This window comes from Balaenoptera physalus (genome assembly GCF_965194825.1).
Source record: "Balaenoptera physalus genome assembly, chromosome: 6".
Lineage (NCBI taxonomy): Eukaryota > Metazoa > Chordata > Mammalia > Artiodactyla > Balaenopteridae > Balaenoptera > Balaenoptera physalus.
In genome coordinates this window covers 65,465,743-65,480,037 of record NC_138885.1, presented here as the reverse complement: position 1 = coordinate 65,480,037, position 14,295 = coordinate 65,465,743, and the positions used below count along the sequence as shown (strand labels likewise).

Below are 14,295 nucleotides of genomic sequence, written 5' to 3'. Positions count from 1 at the left end.
TCTTCAAAATCAAAAGTTAAAAAAACAAAAGGTGACGGACTATTCTAATAATGTAATGAAGGTATAGGAAATTAAAGAATTGTGCTGAATAGCCCAGGACGTATCTTTAAAGTTGCTTCTGAAAATAAATTTCTCTTAATTGCTTATTTACTTGTCACAGAATAAACCTGAGCTTTCCAGATTTAGGGGAGTGTTTTCTAAAAGAAGTATAGGGCTTCCCTGGTGGCACAGTGGTTGAGAATCTGCCTGCCAATGCAGGGAACACGGGTTCGAGCCCTGGTCTGGGAGGATCCCACGTGCCGCAGAGCAACTGGGCCCGTGAGCCACAACTACTGAGCCAGCGCGTCTGGAGCCTGTGCTCCGCAACAAAGAGGGGCCGTGACAGTGAGAGGCCCACGCACCGCGATGAAGAGTGGCCCCCGCTTGCCGCAAGTAGAGAAAGCCCTCGCACAGAAACGAAGACCCAACACAGCCAAAAATAAATAAATAAATAAATTAATTAAATTAAAAAAAAAAATAAAAGAAGTATAGCAAAATGGTAGGTAGGAAAAAAGGAGTAGTTATGAATATGGGCTCTGCAGTCAGACTGACTAAATCTGAACTTCAGCCATTCATATGCCTTAGGCAACTATCCAATCCCACCAATGTTAATGTTACAAATGATAATACCATTGCTAAGATTATGAGAATTAAATGAGATAATGTACCTATAGCACTAAATGATAGGTATTATATAGTAGATTGGTGTCTCAATGTAAAAAATGCCATTCTAATATATATTTTAAAATAAATTACATGAAAAATAACAGTAAAGAAAATAAATTCTCAATTCTAAATTTAAAAAAAAAATGTTTTTGCCATACTAATTTGACAAATATCTTACTAAGTTACTTACTCATCCCCAAAGAGTTGATGGGTATATTCAGGAAAGAAAGTTCTAATGTCATTCTCAAGATCTTCAGGAAAACGAACTGTTTAAAAGAATTAAAAATATAAAGATATTAACAATATTAAAGATGACAGGTATTTCCAGTTTGAGAATTTCAGTATAACTAGGATACAGTCAACATTTTTCTTACGTAAAATGTCACTTTTCCATTATGTGATTTACACTGGATTCTCATGAGAAAAACAAACAATGAAAATCAGAATATTACTTTGAGTGCTTCAGCGTCAAAACCGTACTGATTCTAAGAATTAGAAAACTAGGCATGACAGAGTCATCTGATTTAATTTTTACTTTTCTGGTATGTTTATACACAATGCAAAGAGTAGAAGAAAACAAAACCACAAAAGCACTTTGAGATGAGAAAAGCTACAGTACAAAGGAAACAAAAACAAAGTGCTACAGGAAACATTCTGAGAACAAGAATAATCTGAGTTTGAGGAAGCTCATAGCATCACATCATTCTTTATGACTGCAAGATGATGATGTTTATGTTGTTCCTAGTTTTTTTCCTTTTCTTTTTTGCTATTAAAAGTAACGCTGCAATGACATCCTTAACCGTGCTATACTTTTACAAGTATACATAGGGTAAATTCCTGGCAGTACAAGTGCTGAAAAAAGTACTGAAATATTTTTGCAAATACTGCTTAAGTGCCCTTTAAAATGCCATAAATACACACCAGCAGCTACTTAAACTCCTTTGTTTCTCCCATATCCCTGAGAATACTCTGTACCCTCAACTTTAATTTTTACCAATCTAAGATGGAAATGGGTATCCTGTTATTTTTATTTGCATTTATTATGAGTACTGATATTACTGGACTTTTTCCCAATATAATTTATCTTATGAAGAAAAACTACCAAAAAAAAAAACGCTTAAGCAATTGAAGAATTAAAAGATAACTGCAGATGAAAAGTTTCTAACACTGTCCTCATAGAGCAGGTCATTCACAGGGTGCCAAGTTATCATCTAGCAGCTTACTGATTTACAAAAGACAATCTTTTTCACTGTAGAGATCTGGTGGTCACCATCTTTCCAAGTGATCTCAAACTTAGAATCACTCATTGTGGGACAGACCAACAATATGTGCCTCTTGATTCAATGCAACATAATGCATACAGTATCACCTATGAAGTTTTCTTACTGAAAAATTTTATCCTAGCTCTAATCCAGCTTTATATACTCCAATTTACAATACAGAAGTAGGGGAACAAATTAAATACCAGCAAAAGGAAATAGACAAATCCAGAATGCAGATTTGTTTAATAATTCTATGTAATGACTTTACTCTTCCAAATAAATCAATGGCATAGGGAGGGAAAAGTTCCATGGGTAGGAGGGACTGTTCTGGATTAAAAGAGATTAAAGAAACACCCAACACAATGCCTGATTCTTGAGTGGATTCTGGTTTAAATCTTTTTTTTTTTTAAGCCACTGAAGACTTTCCAGAACAACCAGGGAAACCAGAAAATTTCATGATACCAAAGAATTACCACTAATTTTCTTAGGTGTGATAATTGTATTGTGGTTATATATGTGCATATTCATATATTAGGACATGTGCTATGAGCAAATGCATGATGTTCAGAAAGCTACTTTCAAATAATTCAGCAAAAATACACACACATTAAAGCATATATGGAAAATGTTAATTGTTAAATCTAGGTGTAGGATATACAGGTATAATCCTATTCCCTCAATTTTTCTGTGTTTGCAAATTTTCGTAATGAAAATTGAAAGAAAAAAAAGGCCTGGGCAAATACAGCAAAATGCTAAGATTTGAAAAAGCTGAGTGATGGAATCACAGATATTCATTAGTTGCTTATATTTTTTGCATGTCTGTAATATTTCATAATAAAAAAATAAAGTAGTCCAATATGTCTAGATTCATTAACCTATAAGTTCCCAACTACTGCATCTCTAATACTTTAAAATGTCTGGAAGTCTCTAGAAATTATTAAAAATTAATTTCAAGCTACTGCTTCTAACATATATAGCACTTTGGTAATGATGGGTGAAGAGACATGGATAGAGAAAAAGACAAGTAATGAATAGGAAAAGTGTCGTAAGGTTAGTTATGATAACTATTTCTATAATTTGGATTGGCCTTCTTCCAATACCCACTCCTGTCATCCAAATTAGTGAGGTTTTACTATTTTAGCATGGAATTTAGTCCACAGAAGATAGGAACTAAAAGAAAAAGTAAAGTGATGAATCTTTTAGTTAGAATGAAGTTAAACTCAAATAGCTTAAGGCAAATATATACTTAAATATTTATTGACTTCAGCAGATTTGATTAGACTTTAAATATAAGAATCCAAGAGAAACTCTTTAAAACCAGTGCTATGTAGTTAATAAAGGATTCTTTTACTATCCAATAAGTGAAGTTTTTATATCAGTCCTTATCGTGAAACTTGAAATATGAAAACTTGTTCACCGTACAACCTTTAACCACAATGAGCAGATTTCTAAAAAGTTGCCTATAAATTCCTGGGATTACACATTGAGAAAATACCATGGGTTAAACTTGATGGAGATTAGAATGAAAGTAATCTCCTCAAAAGAGGGTTTTTAAGGTAAAAAGTCCTGGGCCTTAGACAAAAGGAACCAACAATTGGTGCTAGGCGCACAAAGAATGAAGGTTTAGTCCTTTTAATAGATGGGACAAATGTGAGTTTTCTATTCTCATTTAAAAAACCCTCAACACTTATACAAATGTAGTAATTACTATGAAAGGAATGAAACCAGATCTCTAAATCTGCCTACTCTGGGCATATCAAATAAACAGAATCATAAAATATGAGGGCTTTTGTGTCTGGCTGCTTTCACTTAATATGTTCTCAAGGTTCATCCATGTTGTAGCATGTACTAGTAGCTCATTCCCTTCTCATGGCTGAATATTATTCTACTGTACGGGGATGCCGTATTTTGTTTATACACTCATCAGTTAATGAACATTTGGGACTATTTGAATAATGCTGCTATGAACATATGTGCACAAGTTTTTGTGTGAAATACATTGTTATTGGATATACAATTAAGGAGGAGTCACACACAAAATAATAATATGTTATTAGTTGTCACTTGAACATTTACTGTGTGCCAGGCAATTTGTTAAGGATTTTATAAACATTATTGTAGTTAATCCTTGCAAGAGCTATACAAGGTAGGTAACATTACTACTTCCATTTTACAGATGAACAATGCAAAAAAGAATAATTTGCTCAAGGTTACAAAGTTGGTAATAGTGAGTTTAAGGTTGACTCAATCTGACATATATATGTACATGAGAACACATACGAAGTGCTGTTATGTCACTAAAGCAAGAGAGCAAGCAAGCAAACCAAATATCAAGCAATAGGAGAATGATTAAATAAATTATATAAATGTGAAATGGTTTATATAATCATTAAAAAAATGTTCACAATGTACCTACAGTTAAGTGAACAGAACATGACACTGTGACCTGAATTTTATAAAAGAGAAATAATATAAGTGAATATATAATATAATTTAAAAAACTAGAAAGAAATATCCCAAATTACAATACTGAAGTAGTTATTCTGGGTGACAGAATTACAGGTTTAATTTTAATTTCTTATATTCTTCAGCACTGTTCAAAATTTCTGCAAAATATGCATCATTCCAATAGAGAAACAGACAATATAAAAACTGAAGTAATTTAAAATAAGCACTAAAAATTTTCTTTCCAAGAAAAATTATGTCACTCACATCTGTGGAGAAAAATGGAAGATCTGGGCCTGGAATACTAAATGGCACCTTATTGCCAACATAGGACCTGCAATGAATTTTCTTTTTGAATATACATCCTATTGTTTCTACTCCTATACATATAGTTCCTATATTTCCTAGTTCTCAGAATCACTTCTGTAATTTTTGGAGGGACAAAGAAGCATAAAAGAAGATACATTCCACATATGTCTTATTAGCCAAAAACAAAATTAAGAAATCACCAATGCATGTTAATCAATTTTTAAAGTTTAATTACTTAGGCGTTTAACATATGTACAACCCACTGACAGTTGCTCATATCGCAGATATAATGGGTTCTAGCTCTCAAGCAGCTTCAGAGATGCCACATATTCCCCATTGTATCTAGTTGTACTCTAGACTACAAGTTTATTCATAACCCTGTGTTCTTTAAATAACTGAAATCTTAAGTGCTTTGGCCAACATATATTTTCCTGAGTATACTAAATTCCAGAGCTATGGCAGAAATAACACATGAGCCTAGAACATCTTGTTCCAGAAAGTAATTAAAAAACAAAGTAATCAAATAATAAAGAGGACATGTAAAAAAGAAACAGAAGCCAACTTGATCTGGCCTCCCACTGGTCAAGTCAGGGACAAATTGACCACCAAAATAAATGATAGTAACAGGTTATAATTCATTAAATAAAATAGGAAATAAATGAAAGAATTGAAAGTTTAATGAAAAACTGATAGGATGCAATGAGATCTGCACATCACTTCTGTGATAGTCCTACCAAAGATGTACAATCTGAAATAAACGATAAGCAAACATGTGCCAAACCCAAATTGAGGGACATTCCACATAATAACTGGCCTGTAATCGTCAAAGTGTTAAGGTCAGGCAAGTCAAGAAAAGACTGACAACTGTTCCAGTCTGAAGGAGACAAAAGAGACAGCCTGGAACACTCCTTGAGATATCCTTGAGATATCTACACGATTCACAGATTCACTTTACTTAGCATCTACTCAAATGTCACCTTAGTTGTAAGACCTGATCACTCTCTATTTTCTCCATAACACATATCACAATGTATTTAACATGTCTGTTTCTCATAACAAGAATGTAAGTTCAATGAAAAGAGGGACTGTTTGTATACTGCTCTATCGCTAGTGCCGAGATAAGTGCCTGTCACATAGTACACCTAAATAAGTATTTGCTGAATGGTAGTAAACTTAAAACAAAGATCATCTCAGTAGAACTAACAATACACTGTATTTTTGTAATTGGTTATAGGGCTTTTTAGTAGAATTTAAAAGAGTATACTGGAGAGTAAGGGATAAGGGAAAACAAAACACACACTACATAGGAAAAGAGAAATGAGAAAGTGTAAGGAAGCAACAGAAAAAAGATGACAAAAGCAACAAACAATAAATGTAATGGAGATAAACTGGCTAGATTAAAAAAAATTTTACAAATCAAATCCAATATGTTCTCTATAAACGACATGCCTAAAAGGAATGACAGGTTAAAAGTAAATGGAAGGACAAAAAAATGTAGCATGTAAACCACAAAACCTGAAAATGCAATCTAAATTGTATTAAGGCAAAAAAAGCATTAAATGGCCTAAGAGGACAACCTCTTCAAAATGATTAAGGTGAATTCTTTCAAGCCTTTAAGGAACAAGTATACCTAATGCTTTAAAACTGCTGAGAGAAGGAATGGTAAAGTGGGAAGGCCATGAGAAATAGTTACAAAGAGTACAAAAGCTGACCTTCACCTCCCCTAAGAAGAAAGCAAAGAGGAGAAAAACACAGACCAAGCTCATCTATAAACAATAATGTAAAAATATTTAAAGATAATATAAAATAGTCTTCATCAAAACAAAATATCTCGAGGTATTGAAATGCAAGGATGGTTCAAAATCTAAAGATTAAAAAATAAAATTATTTAAATGTTATGTTTTACATTGTATATAAGATAATATAATCAAAATTATTTCCAGGGAAACCAAAATGGCACTCAGTAAACTCTAATATGCTTGTTTGAATAAAAACTCTTGGCAAACTGAAAAATACTCTCCAATGTAATAAGCCAGGATCATGTTTAGTGGAGAAATAACGAACCATCATCATTAATTTAAGGAAGAGGAATGACGGCTATCATTTTTTAACATGGTTCTGAACATGCTAGCCAATGCAAATTGAAAAAATAAGAGGTATATATAGAAAAGAAAGTGAATTTACTAAAATGTTCAGATGCTACGATTGCATGCTTGAGAAAAACAAAGAAAATCAACTGAAATCACTCTCCAAAACAGTAGAAGAATCCAGTAAGATTATCTGTTTCTAAAATATATTAAAAAAACAACGACAACAAAAATATATTAAAGACAAACAACTCAATTAAAAAATATGCAAAGGATCTGAACAGATACTTCTACAAAGAAGATACACAAGCAGCCAATAAGCACATGAAAATATGCTCAATGTCTTCAGTTATTAGGGAAATGCAAACTAAAACTGCAGTAAGATGTCATTTCACACCTACTAGGATGGCTATATATAAAAAAATAAGAAGTGCTGACAAGGATGTGGAAAAAGTGAAACTCATACATTGCTGGTGGGAATGTAAAATGGTACAGCCACTATGGAATATAATTTGGCAATTCCTCAAAAAGCTAAACATAGAATTATCATAGGACCCAGCAATTCTGTTCCTAGCTATATGGCAAAAGAACTGAAAACAAGGACAACAGACAACTATATCTCGATGTTCACGGCAGCATTATTCACAATTGCCAAAAGGTGGAAACAACCCAAGTGTCCATCAACAGATGAATGAATAAACAAAGTGTGGTATACAACAGAATATTATTCAGCCATTAACAGGAATGAAGTTCTGATACATGTTACAACACGAAACATTTGCTAAGTAAGTTGAAAATATTATGCTAAGTAAAATAAGCCAGACACAAAAGGACAAATATCCCACTTAAAAAAATATCTAAAATAGGTAAATTCATAGAGATAGAAAGTAGATTAGAGGTTACCAGGGGCTGGAGGGAAAGGTGAATGGGGAATTACTGCTTAACAGATATACAGAGTTTCTGTTTGGGGTGATAAAAAAGTTTTGGAAACAGGTAGTGGTGATGGCTGCACAACACTGTGAAGGTAGTTAATGCCACCTAATTGTATACCTAAACATAATTAAAATGACATATAGAAAAAAAGATTCACTCTTTCTACAGTAACCCTAGAGCACTGGACCCGTGTGGGAAAAGTGTGCCTATCAATCCCTCACACACAAAGTGAAAATAGCTTGCTATGGGAGAAGAATCTTGGGATAAACCTTAGTGGAATTATTGGTATGCAGTCAAGAGTTAAAGTTATCCCATGTGTCTAGTACAATGCCTGTCACATGGTAGGTTTCAATAAACATTTCTCCAGAGAAAGTAGAAGGGGAAGGGAAAGAGGGAGACAGGAAGAAAGGCTGGTTTGAGGGAAGCAAATTATTGCTGCTGACTGTAAGGGATTAGACTGACCAAATAACCCAGTCAATTTTAGTTCTGTCAAATATGTATAAAATTTATGTAAACTAGATTTTGATGTGGGAAAAAGATATATACTAAAAATTATTTTCCATAGTTCTCCCATACACAATAAAGATAGAAAATATAATGGACGAGGAGATCCCATTTATAATAGCAGTAAAATAGATGAAATACCTTGGAATAAACTTAAGAAATGTTTATCATCTGTACATAAAATTTAAAACTCCACAGCTAGACATAAAAAAAGACCTGAATAAATAGAAAGATATTCTTGCTATTAGAAAGGAAGATTCAGCAATGTAAAGATGTTGATTCTCCCCATATTAAACTTAAATTTTAATAGGATCTCAATTTTAAAGAAATCAACCAAAGATCTCTTTGGAACTCGATAAAATGTCCCTCTAGAAGAAGACATTAGAGAAAACTTAGGAAAACTCTTAAAGAAATGAGTGGGACCCAGTCACACCATATACTAATCACAACATTTATTCTAACAGTACACTAATGGCTCAGGGAAAAAAAAAAGGCCCCAAAGTAAACCCAAGAATATATATAATACTTTAGTATGATTAAAAAAGAAATTTTAATTGTTGAAGACAACAAATCAGCAGCTAGATAATTGACTAAACCATCTGGAAAATTATAAAGCTGGATTCCTACCCTATGCCTAATCAAGATAAAGATTCAAAGGTTTCAATTTAAAAAAAGAAAAAAAATCAACAAATTATTAAAAGAAACAATAGATAAATCTTTTCATAATCTTAGAGCAGGAAGGACCTTTTTATAAGACACAGTGAAAACTCATAAAAGAAAAAGAAATTTCCTTAGATAAAAAATTTTAACTTCTACATAACAAACTCACCAAAAGTCAAAACAGGGAAAAAAAGTACTTGCAACATATGACCAAAGAAGGGCTGATTCTTTTAGAATATAAAGGATATACTTCTCTTAGGATTAAAAATCAATTTTAATTATCAAATCAAAAAATGGTCAAAAACAGTGGGGAAAAAAATCCTCAGAAAATAATGTGTTGGCAAGGATGTGGAGAAATTGGAATTTTTCTGCACTGTTGGTGGGAATGTAAAATGGAGCAGCAACCACTATGGAAAATAGTATGGAGGTTCCTCAAAGAATTAAAACTAAAATTACAATATGATCCAGCAATCCCACCTCTGGGTATATATCCAAAAGAATTTGAAGCAGGATCTCGAAGAGATATTTGCACACCCCTATTCACAGCAGCATTATTCGCAATAGCCAAGAGGTGGAAGCAACTCAAGCATCCATCAACGGATGAACGGATAAACAAAACGTGGTATATACATGTAATGGAATATTATTCAGCCTTAAAAGGAATTCCTGCCACGTGCTACATGGATGAATCTTGAGGATATTATGCTAAGTGAAATAAGCCAGTCACAAGAATACACATACTGCATGCTTCCACTTATATGAGGTATCTAAAGTAGTCAAATTCTAGAAACAGAATGTAAAAAGGTGTTAGCAAGGGGCTAGCAGGAGGGGGAAAATAGGGATACAGAGTTTCAATTTTGCAAGATGAGAAGGTTCTGGAGATCAGTTGCACAACAATGTGAGTATAAACGCTAAACACTACAGAACTGTGTACTTAAAAATGGTAAAAAATAGTAAATTTTAAGTTATGTGTTTTTCACTACAATTGCAAATTAAAACAAGAAGCTATTTTTCACCCATCACAGGGGCAGGGTGTTCTGCTTTGTTTTTTTTAATGATAATATGCAACACTGACCAGGGTATAGGTAAAAAGGCAATCTCAAATTCTGGTGTAAGCACAGGTAATTTTCTGGAAGGCAATTTAGCAATGGCTACTAAAGTAGAATATGTTTGTAACCCTTTGACCTAGCACAGTGGTTCTTAAACAGAGACAATTTTACACACAACCCTCAGGAGATGTGACAACGTCAGAAGACATTTCTGATTGTCGCAACTGAAGGAGAATGTTACTGGCATCTAGTTAATAGACAAGGAATGCTGCTAAACATCCTACAAAGTACAGAATAACAAAGAATTATCTAACCCAAAATGTCAATAGTGCTGAAGCTGAAAAACTCTGATCCAGCATTTCAATTTCTAGCCACACACTCTACAGATCACTCACACAAGTGGGTACATACATATGAAACGATATTTACTGGAGAATTACTTTTAAGAGCAAAAGAGGAGAAGGGCATCTCCCAACAGAGAATACTTAAGTTATTATACAGTCATACTATATTACATAATTTAAAAGAATGAGGTAGATCTATATAGTTACAAGGAATGATATTCAAGATACTATTAAGCTAAATAACAAAACAGCCTTACAACAGGATCCTGGTTTTAGAAAATTAATGTATGTACAAGAAAAAAAAACTTAGACCAGTATTACCTTTTTAGTGAGGCGTCAGGGCACCATTATCTGTCACTTTCTTTGTATTTCTGTTATGTTTGTACTGTTTTAAATAATAATAGCTAACATTTATTGTGAATTTGTAAATCAAATTGTTTAAGCACTTTACTTGTATTTAACCTCATATTTAATCTTTACAACCACTATACAGTAAGTGATATTAACTCCATTTTAAAGATGAGAAACGTAAGGAATGGAAAGTGATGGAACCAGAATTCATGAGTTTATAATTATTTTTTAAATAGCTTTATTGAGTTATAATTTACATCCCATAAACTCAATTGCTTTAAGTGTATAATTCAATGATATTTAGTAAATTTAGAATTCTGCAACCACTACCACAATCTAATTTTAATACACTGCCATCACCCCCAAAACAAATCTCATGCTTATGTGTAGTCATCCTCTGTTCCCACCCTTGGAACCAGGCAACCACTAATCTTTCTGTCTCGTGGATTTGCCTTTTCTGAACATTCATACAAATGGAATCATATGGTATGTGGGCGGGGGGGTCTTTCTGGTTTCTTTCACTTTAGAATGTTTTTGAGGTTCATCCATGTTGTAGCATGTATCAGACCTTCATTCCTTTTTATTGTCAAATAGTATTCCATCACATGGATATACCACACTTTGTTTAACCTCTAACCAGCTGATTGATATCTGGGCTATTTCTTTTGGCTATTGCGAATGATGCTGCTGTGAACATTCATGTACAAGTTTTTGTATGGACAAACATTTTCATTTCTCTTGGGTAGATACCTAGGAGTTGAATTGTTGAGTCATATGGCAAGTATATATGTTTAACTTTTTAAGAACCTACCAAACTGTTTTCCAAAGTAATTGCCTCATTTTATGTTCCCATCAGGAACATATGCGAGTTTCCCCACATTCTCCCCAACACTTATTTTCTATTATTTTTATAAGCAAATAAGTAAAAGTAAATATTTTTAAGAGGCTGAGACCACTTATACCTGTCACTTTTTGCCACACTGAAGTTTCTATATGTAAACTCTGCCATCTCTCAAACATCTACCCACACCATGACATAAACCAAGAATTAATAAAATCTGAATGCATTCAATAAGTGTAGAAAACTAAACATTAAATTGCAAAAACAATACAATAACTATACAAATGACTGCAATAAACTACTCTTACATAAAATTCTACTTCAAATTTAAAAAGAAACATTATATATACACACACAATACACACGTAATACTACTTAGAAAAGGCATACATACCTAATTTTAGTTCAATTGCTGTGTTGGTGTTACATTTGTACTCTGCCAGTTTCTTCTCAACTGCACTCTTGTATTCAACCAAAAATTTCTCCATAGCACCAAATCCTAAGAAAAAAGGTTTTTAAGAAGTCTAGGTGGAAGTGGTTTAATTAGTCAAAACTACAAATAGGGCTCTTATTAGAACTGGAATAAAGGTAAGACTTATAACATGCTAATAGATCATAGATCTCCATATACTCCTACTTAAATGTACTGAGTATGACTGTCTCATTATAAAACAGAAAAAAGGGCTTCCCTGGTGGTGCAGTGGTTAAGAATCTGCCTGCCAATGCAGGGGACATGGGTTCAAGCCCTGCTCCAGGAAGATCCCACATGCCGCGGAGCAACTAAGCCCGTGTGCCACAGCTACTGAAGCCTGTGTGCCTAGAGCCTGTGCTCCGCAACAAGAGAAGCCACCGCAATGAGAAGCCTGTGCACCTCAACAAACAGTAGCCCCCACTCGCCACAACTACAGAAAGCCCACGCATAGCAACGAAGACCCAACACAGCCAAAAATAAATTAATAAAATAAATAAATAAATAAATAAATAAATAAAAATAAACAAAACAAAAAAAAAATCACTTTTGAGATAGAGGCTTGTGAACTAGACCTGCTTTACATAAATGACTAAAACTGATAACTAAAATGACAGACTACTGACATTTCTGAATATTTAATATTAATATAAATTACCTGCTAGGATTTATACCTAAGTAGCCTTTTTAAAAGAAATATAAAAAGGATGCTACTGCTCCGCTAAGAATCAAGGTGAGAATGTCCTTTGATAATTACAAGATAGCATTTTATTTCTAAAACTGAAAAAATTCCACCCAGAGTACTTCCAGATCAACTATTAAAAAAACCAACAATGGGGCTTCCCTGGTGGCGCAGTGGTTGAGAGTCTGCCTGCCAATGCGGGGGACAAGGGTTCGAGCCCTGGTCTGGGAAGATCCCACATGCCGCCGAGCAACTAGGCCCGTGAGCCACAATTACTGAGCCTGCGCGTCTGGAGCCTGTGCTCCACAACAAGAGAGGCCGCGATAGTGAGAGGCCCGCGCACCGCGATGAAGAGTGGCCCCCGCTTGCCGCAACAGGAGAAAGCCCTCGCGCAGAAACGAAGACCCAATGCAGCCATAAATAAATAAATAAATAAAAATTAAAAAAAAAAATACCAACAACAGAAAACAGGCATAGAGGGAACCTACCTCAACATAATAAAGGCCATATATGACAAACCCATAGCCAACATCGTTCTCAATGGTGAAAAACTGAAACCATTTCCTCTAAGATAAGGAACAACACAAGGTTGCCCATTCTCTCCACTATTATTCAGCATAGTTTTGGAAGTTTTAGCCATGGCAATCAGAGAAGAAAAAGAAATAAAAGGAATTCAAAGCAGAAAAGAAGAAGTAAAATTGTCACTGTTTGCAGATGATACGATACTATACTTAGAGATCTTAAAGATGCTACCAGGAAACTACTAGAGCTAATCAATGAATCTGATAAAACAGCTGGATAAAAAATTAATGCACAGAAATCTCTTGCATTCTTATACACTAATGATGAAAAATCTGAAAGAGAAATTAAGGAAATACTCCCATTTACCACTGCAACAAAAAGAATAAAATACCTAGGAATAAATCTACCCAAGGAGACAAAAGACCTGTATGCAGAAAACTATAAGACACTGATGAAAGAAATTAAAGACGATACAAACAGATGGAGAGATATACCATGTTCTTGGATTGGAAGAATCAACATTGTGAAAATGACTATACTACCCAAAGCAATCTACAGATTCAATGCAATCCCTATCAAACTACCAACAGCATTTTTCACAGAATTAGAACAAAAAATTTCACAATTTGTATGGAAACACGAAAGACCCCGAATAGCCAAAGCAATCGTGAGAAAGAAAAACGGAGCTGGAGGAATCAGGCTCCCTGACTTCAGACTATACTACAAAGCTACAGTAATCAAGACAGTATGGTACTGGCACAAAAAACAGAAATATAGATCAATGGAACAGTAAAGAAAGCCCAGAGATAAACCCATGCACATATGGTCACCTTATCTTTGATAAAGGAGGCAAAAATATACAATGGAGAAGACAGCCTCTTCAATAAGTGGTGTTGGGAAAACTGGACAGCTACATGTAAAAGAATGAAATTAGAACATTTCCTAACACCATACACAAAAATAAACTCAAAATGGATTAAAGACCTAAGTGTAAGGCCAGACACTATAAAACTCTTAGAGGAAAACATAGGCAGAACACTCTATGACATAAATCACAGCAAGATCCTTTTTGACCCACCTCCTAGAAAAATGGAAATAAAAACAAAAATTAACAAATGGGACCTAATGAAAC

At 33.9% G+C, this 14,295-nt stretch overlaps 2 protein-coding genes across 2 annotated transcripts in view; one reads left to right on the top strand and one right to left on the bottom strand.

Moving 5' to 3' along the window:
• The window catches only part of SLC25A12 (solute carrier family 25 member 12), a 182,709-nt gene that overhangs the window by 46,711 nt on the left and 121,703 nt on the right, over positions 1 to 14,295 (top strand). The gene's annotated exons all lie outside the window — the stretch shown is intronic.
• HAT1 (histone acetyltransferase 1) overlaps positions 1 to 14,295 on the bottom strand; it is a 47,556-nt gene that overhangs the window by 29,972 nt on the left and 3,289 nt on the right. The window contains 2 exon segments of the mRNA XM_082465464.1: positions 896 to 971; positions 11,885 to 11,989. Of these exon segments, the coding sequence (XP_082321590.1) occupies positions 896 to 971; positions 11,885 to 11,989 (181 nt within the window).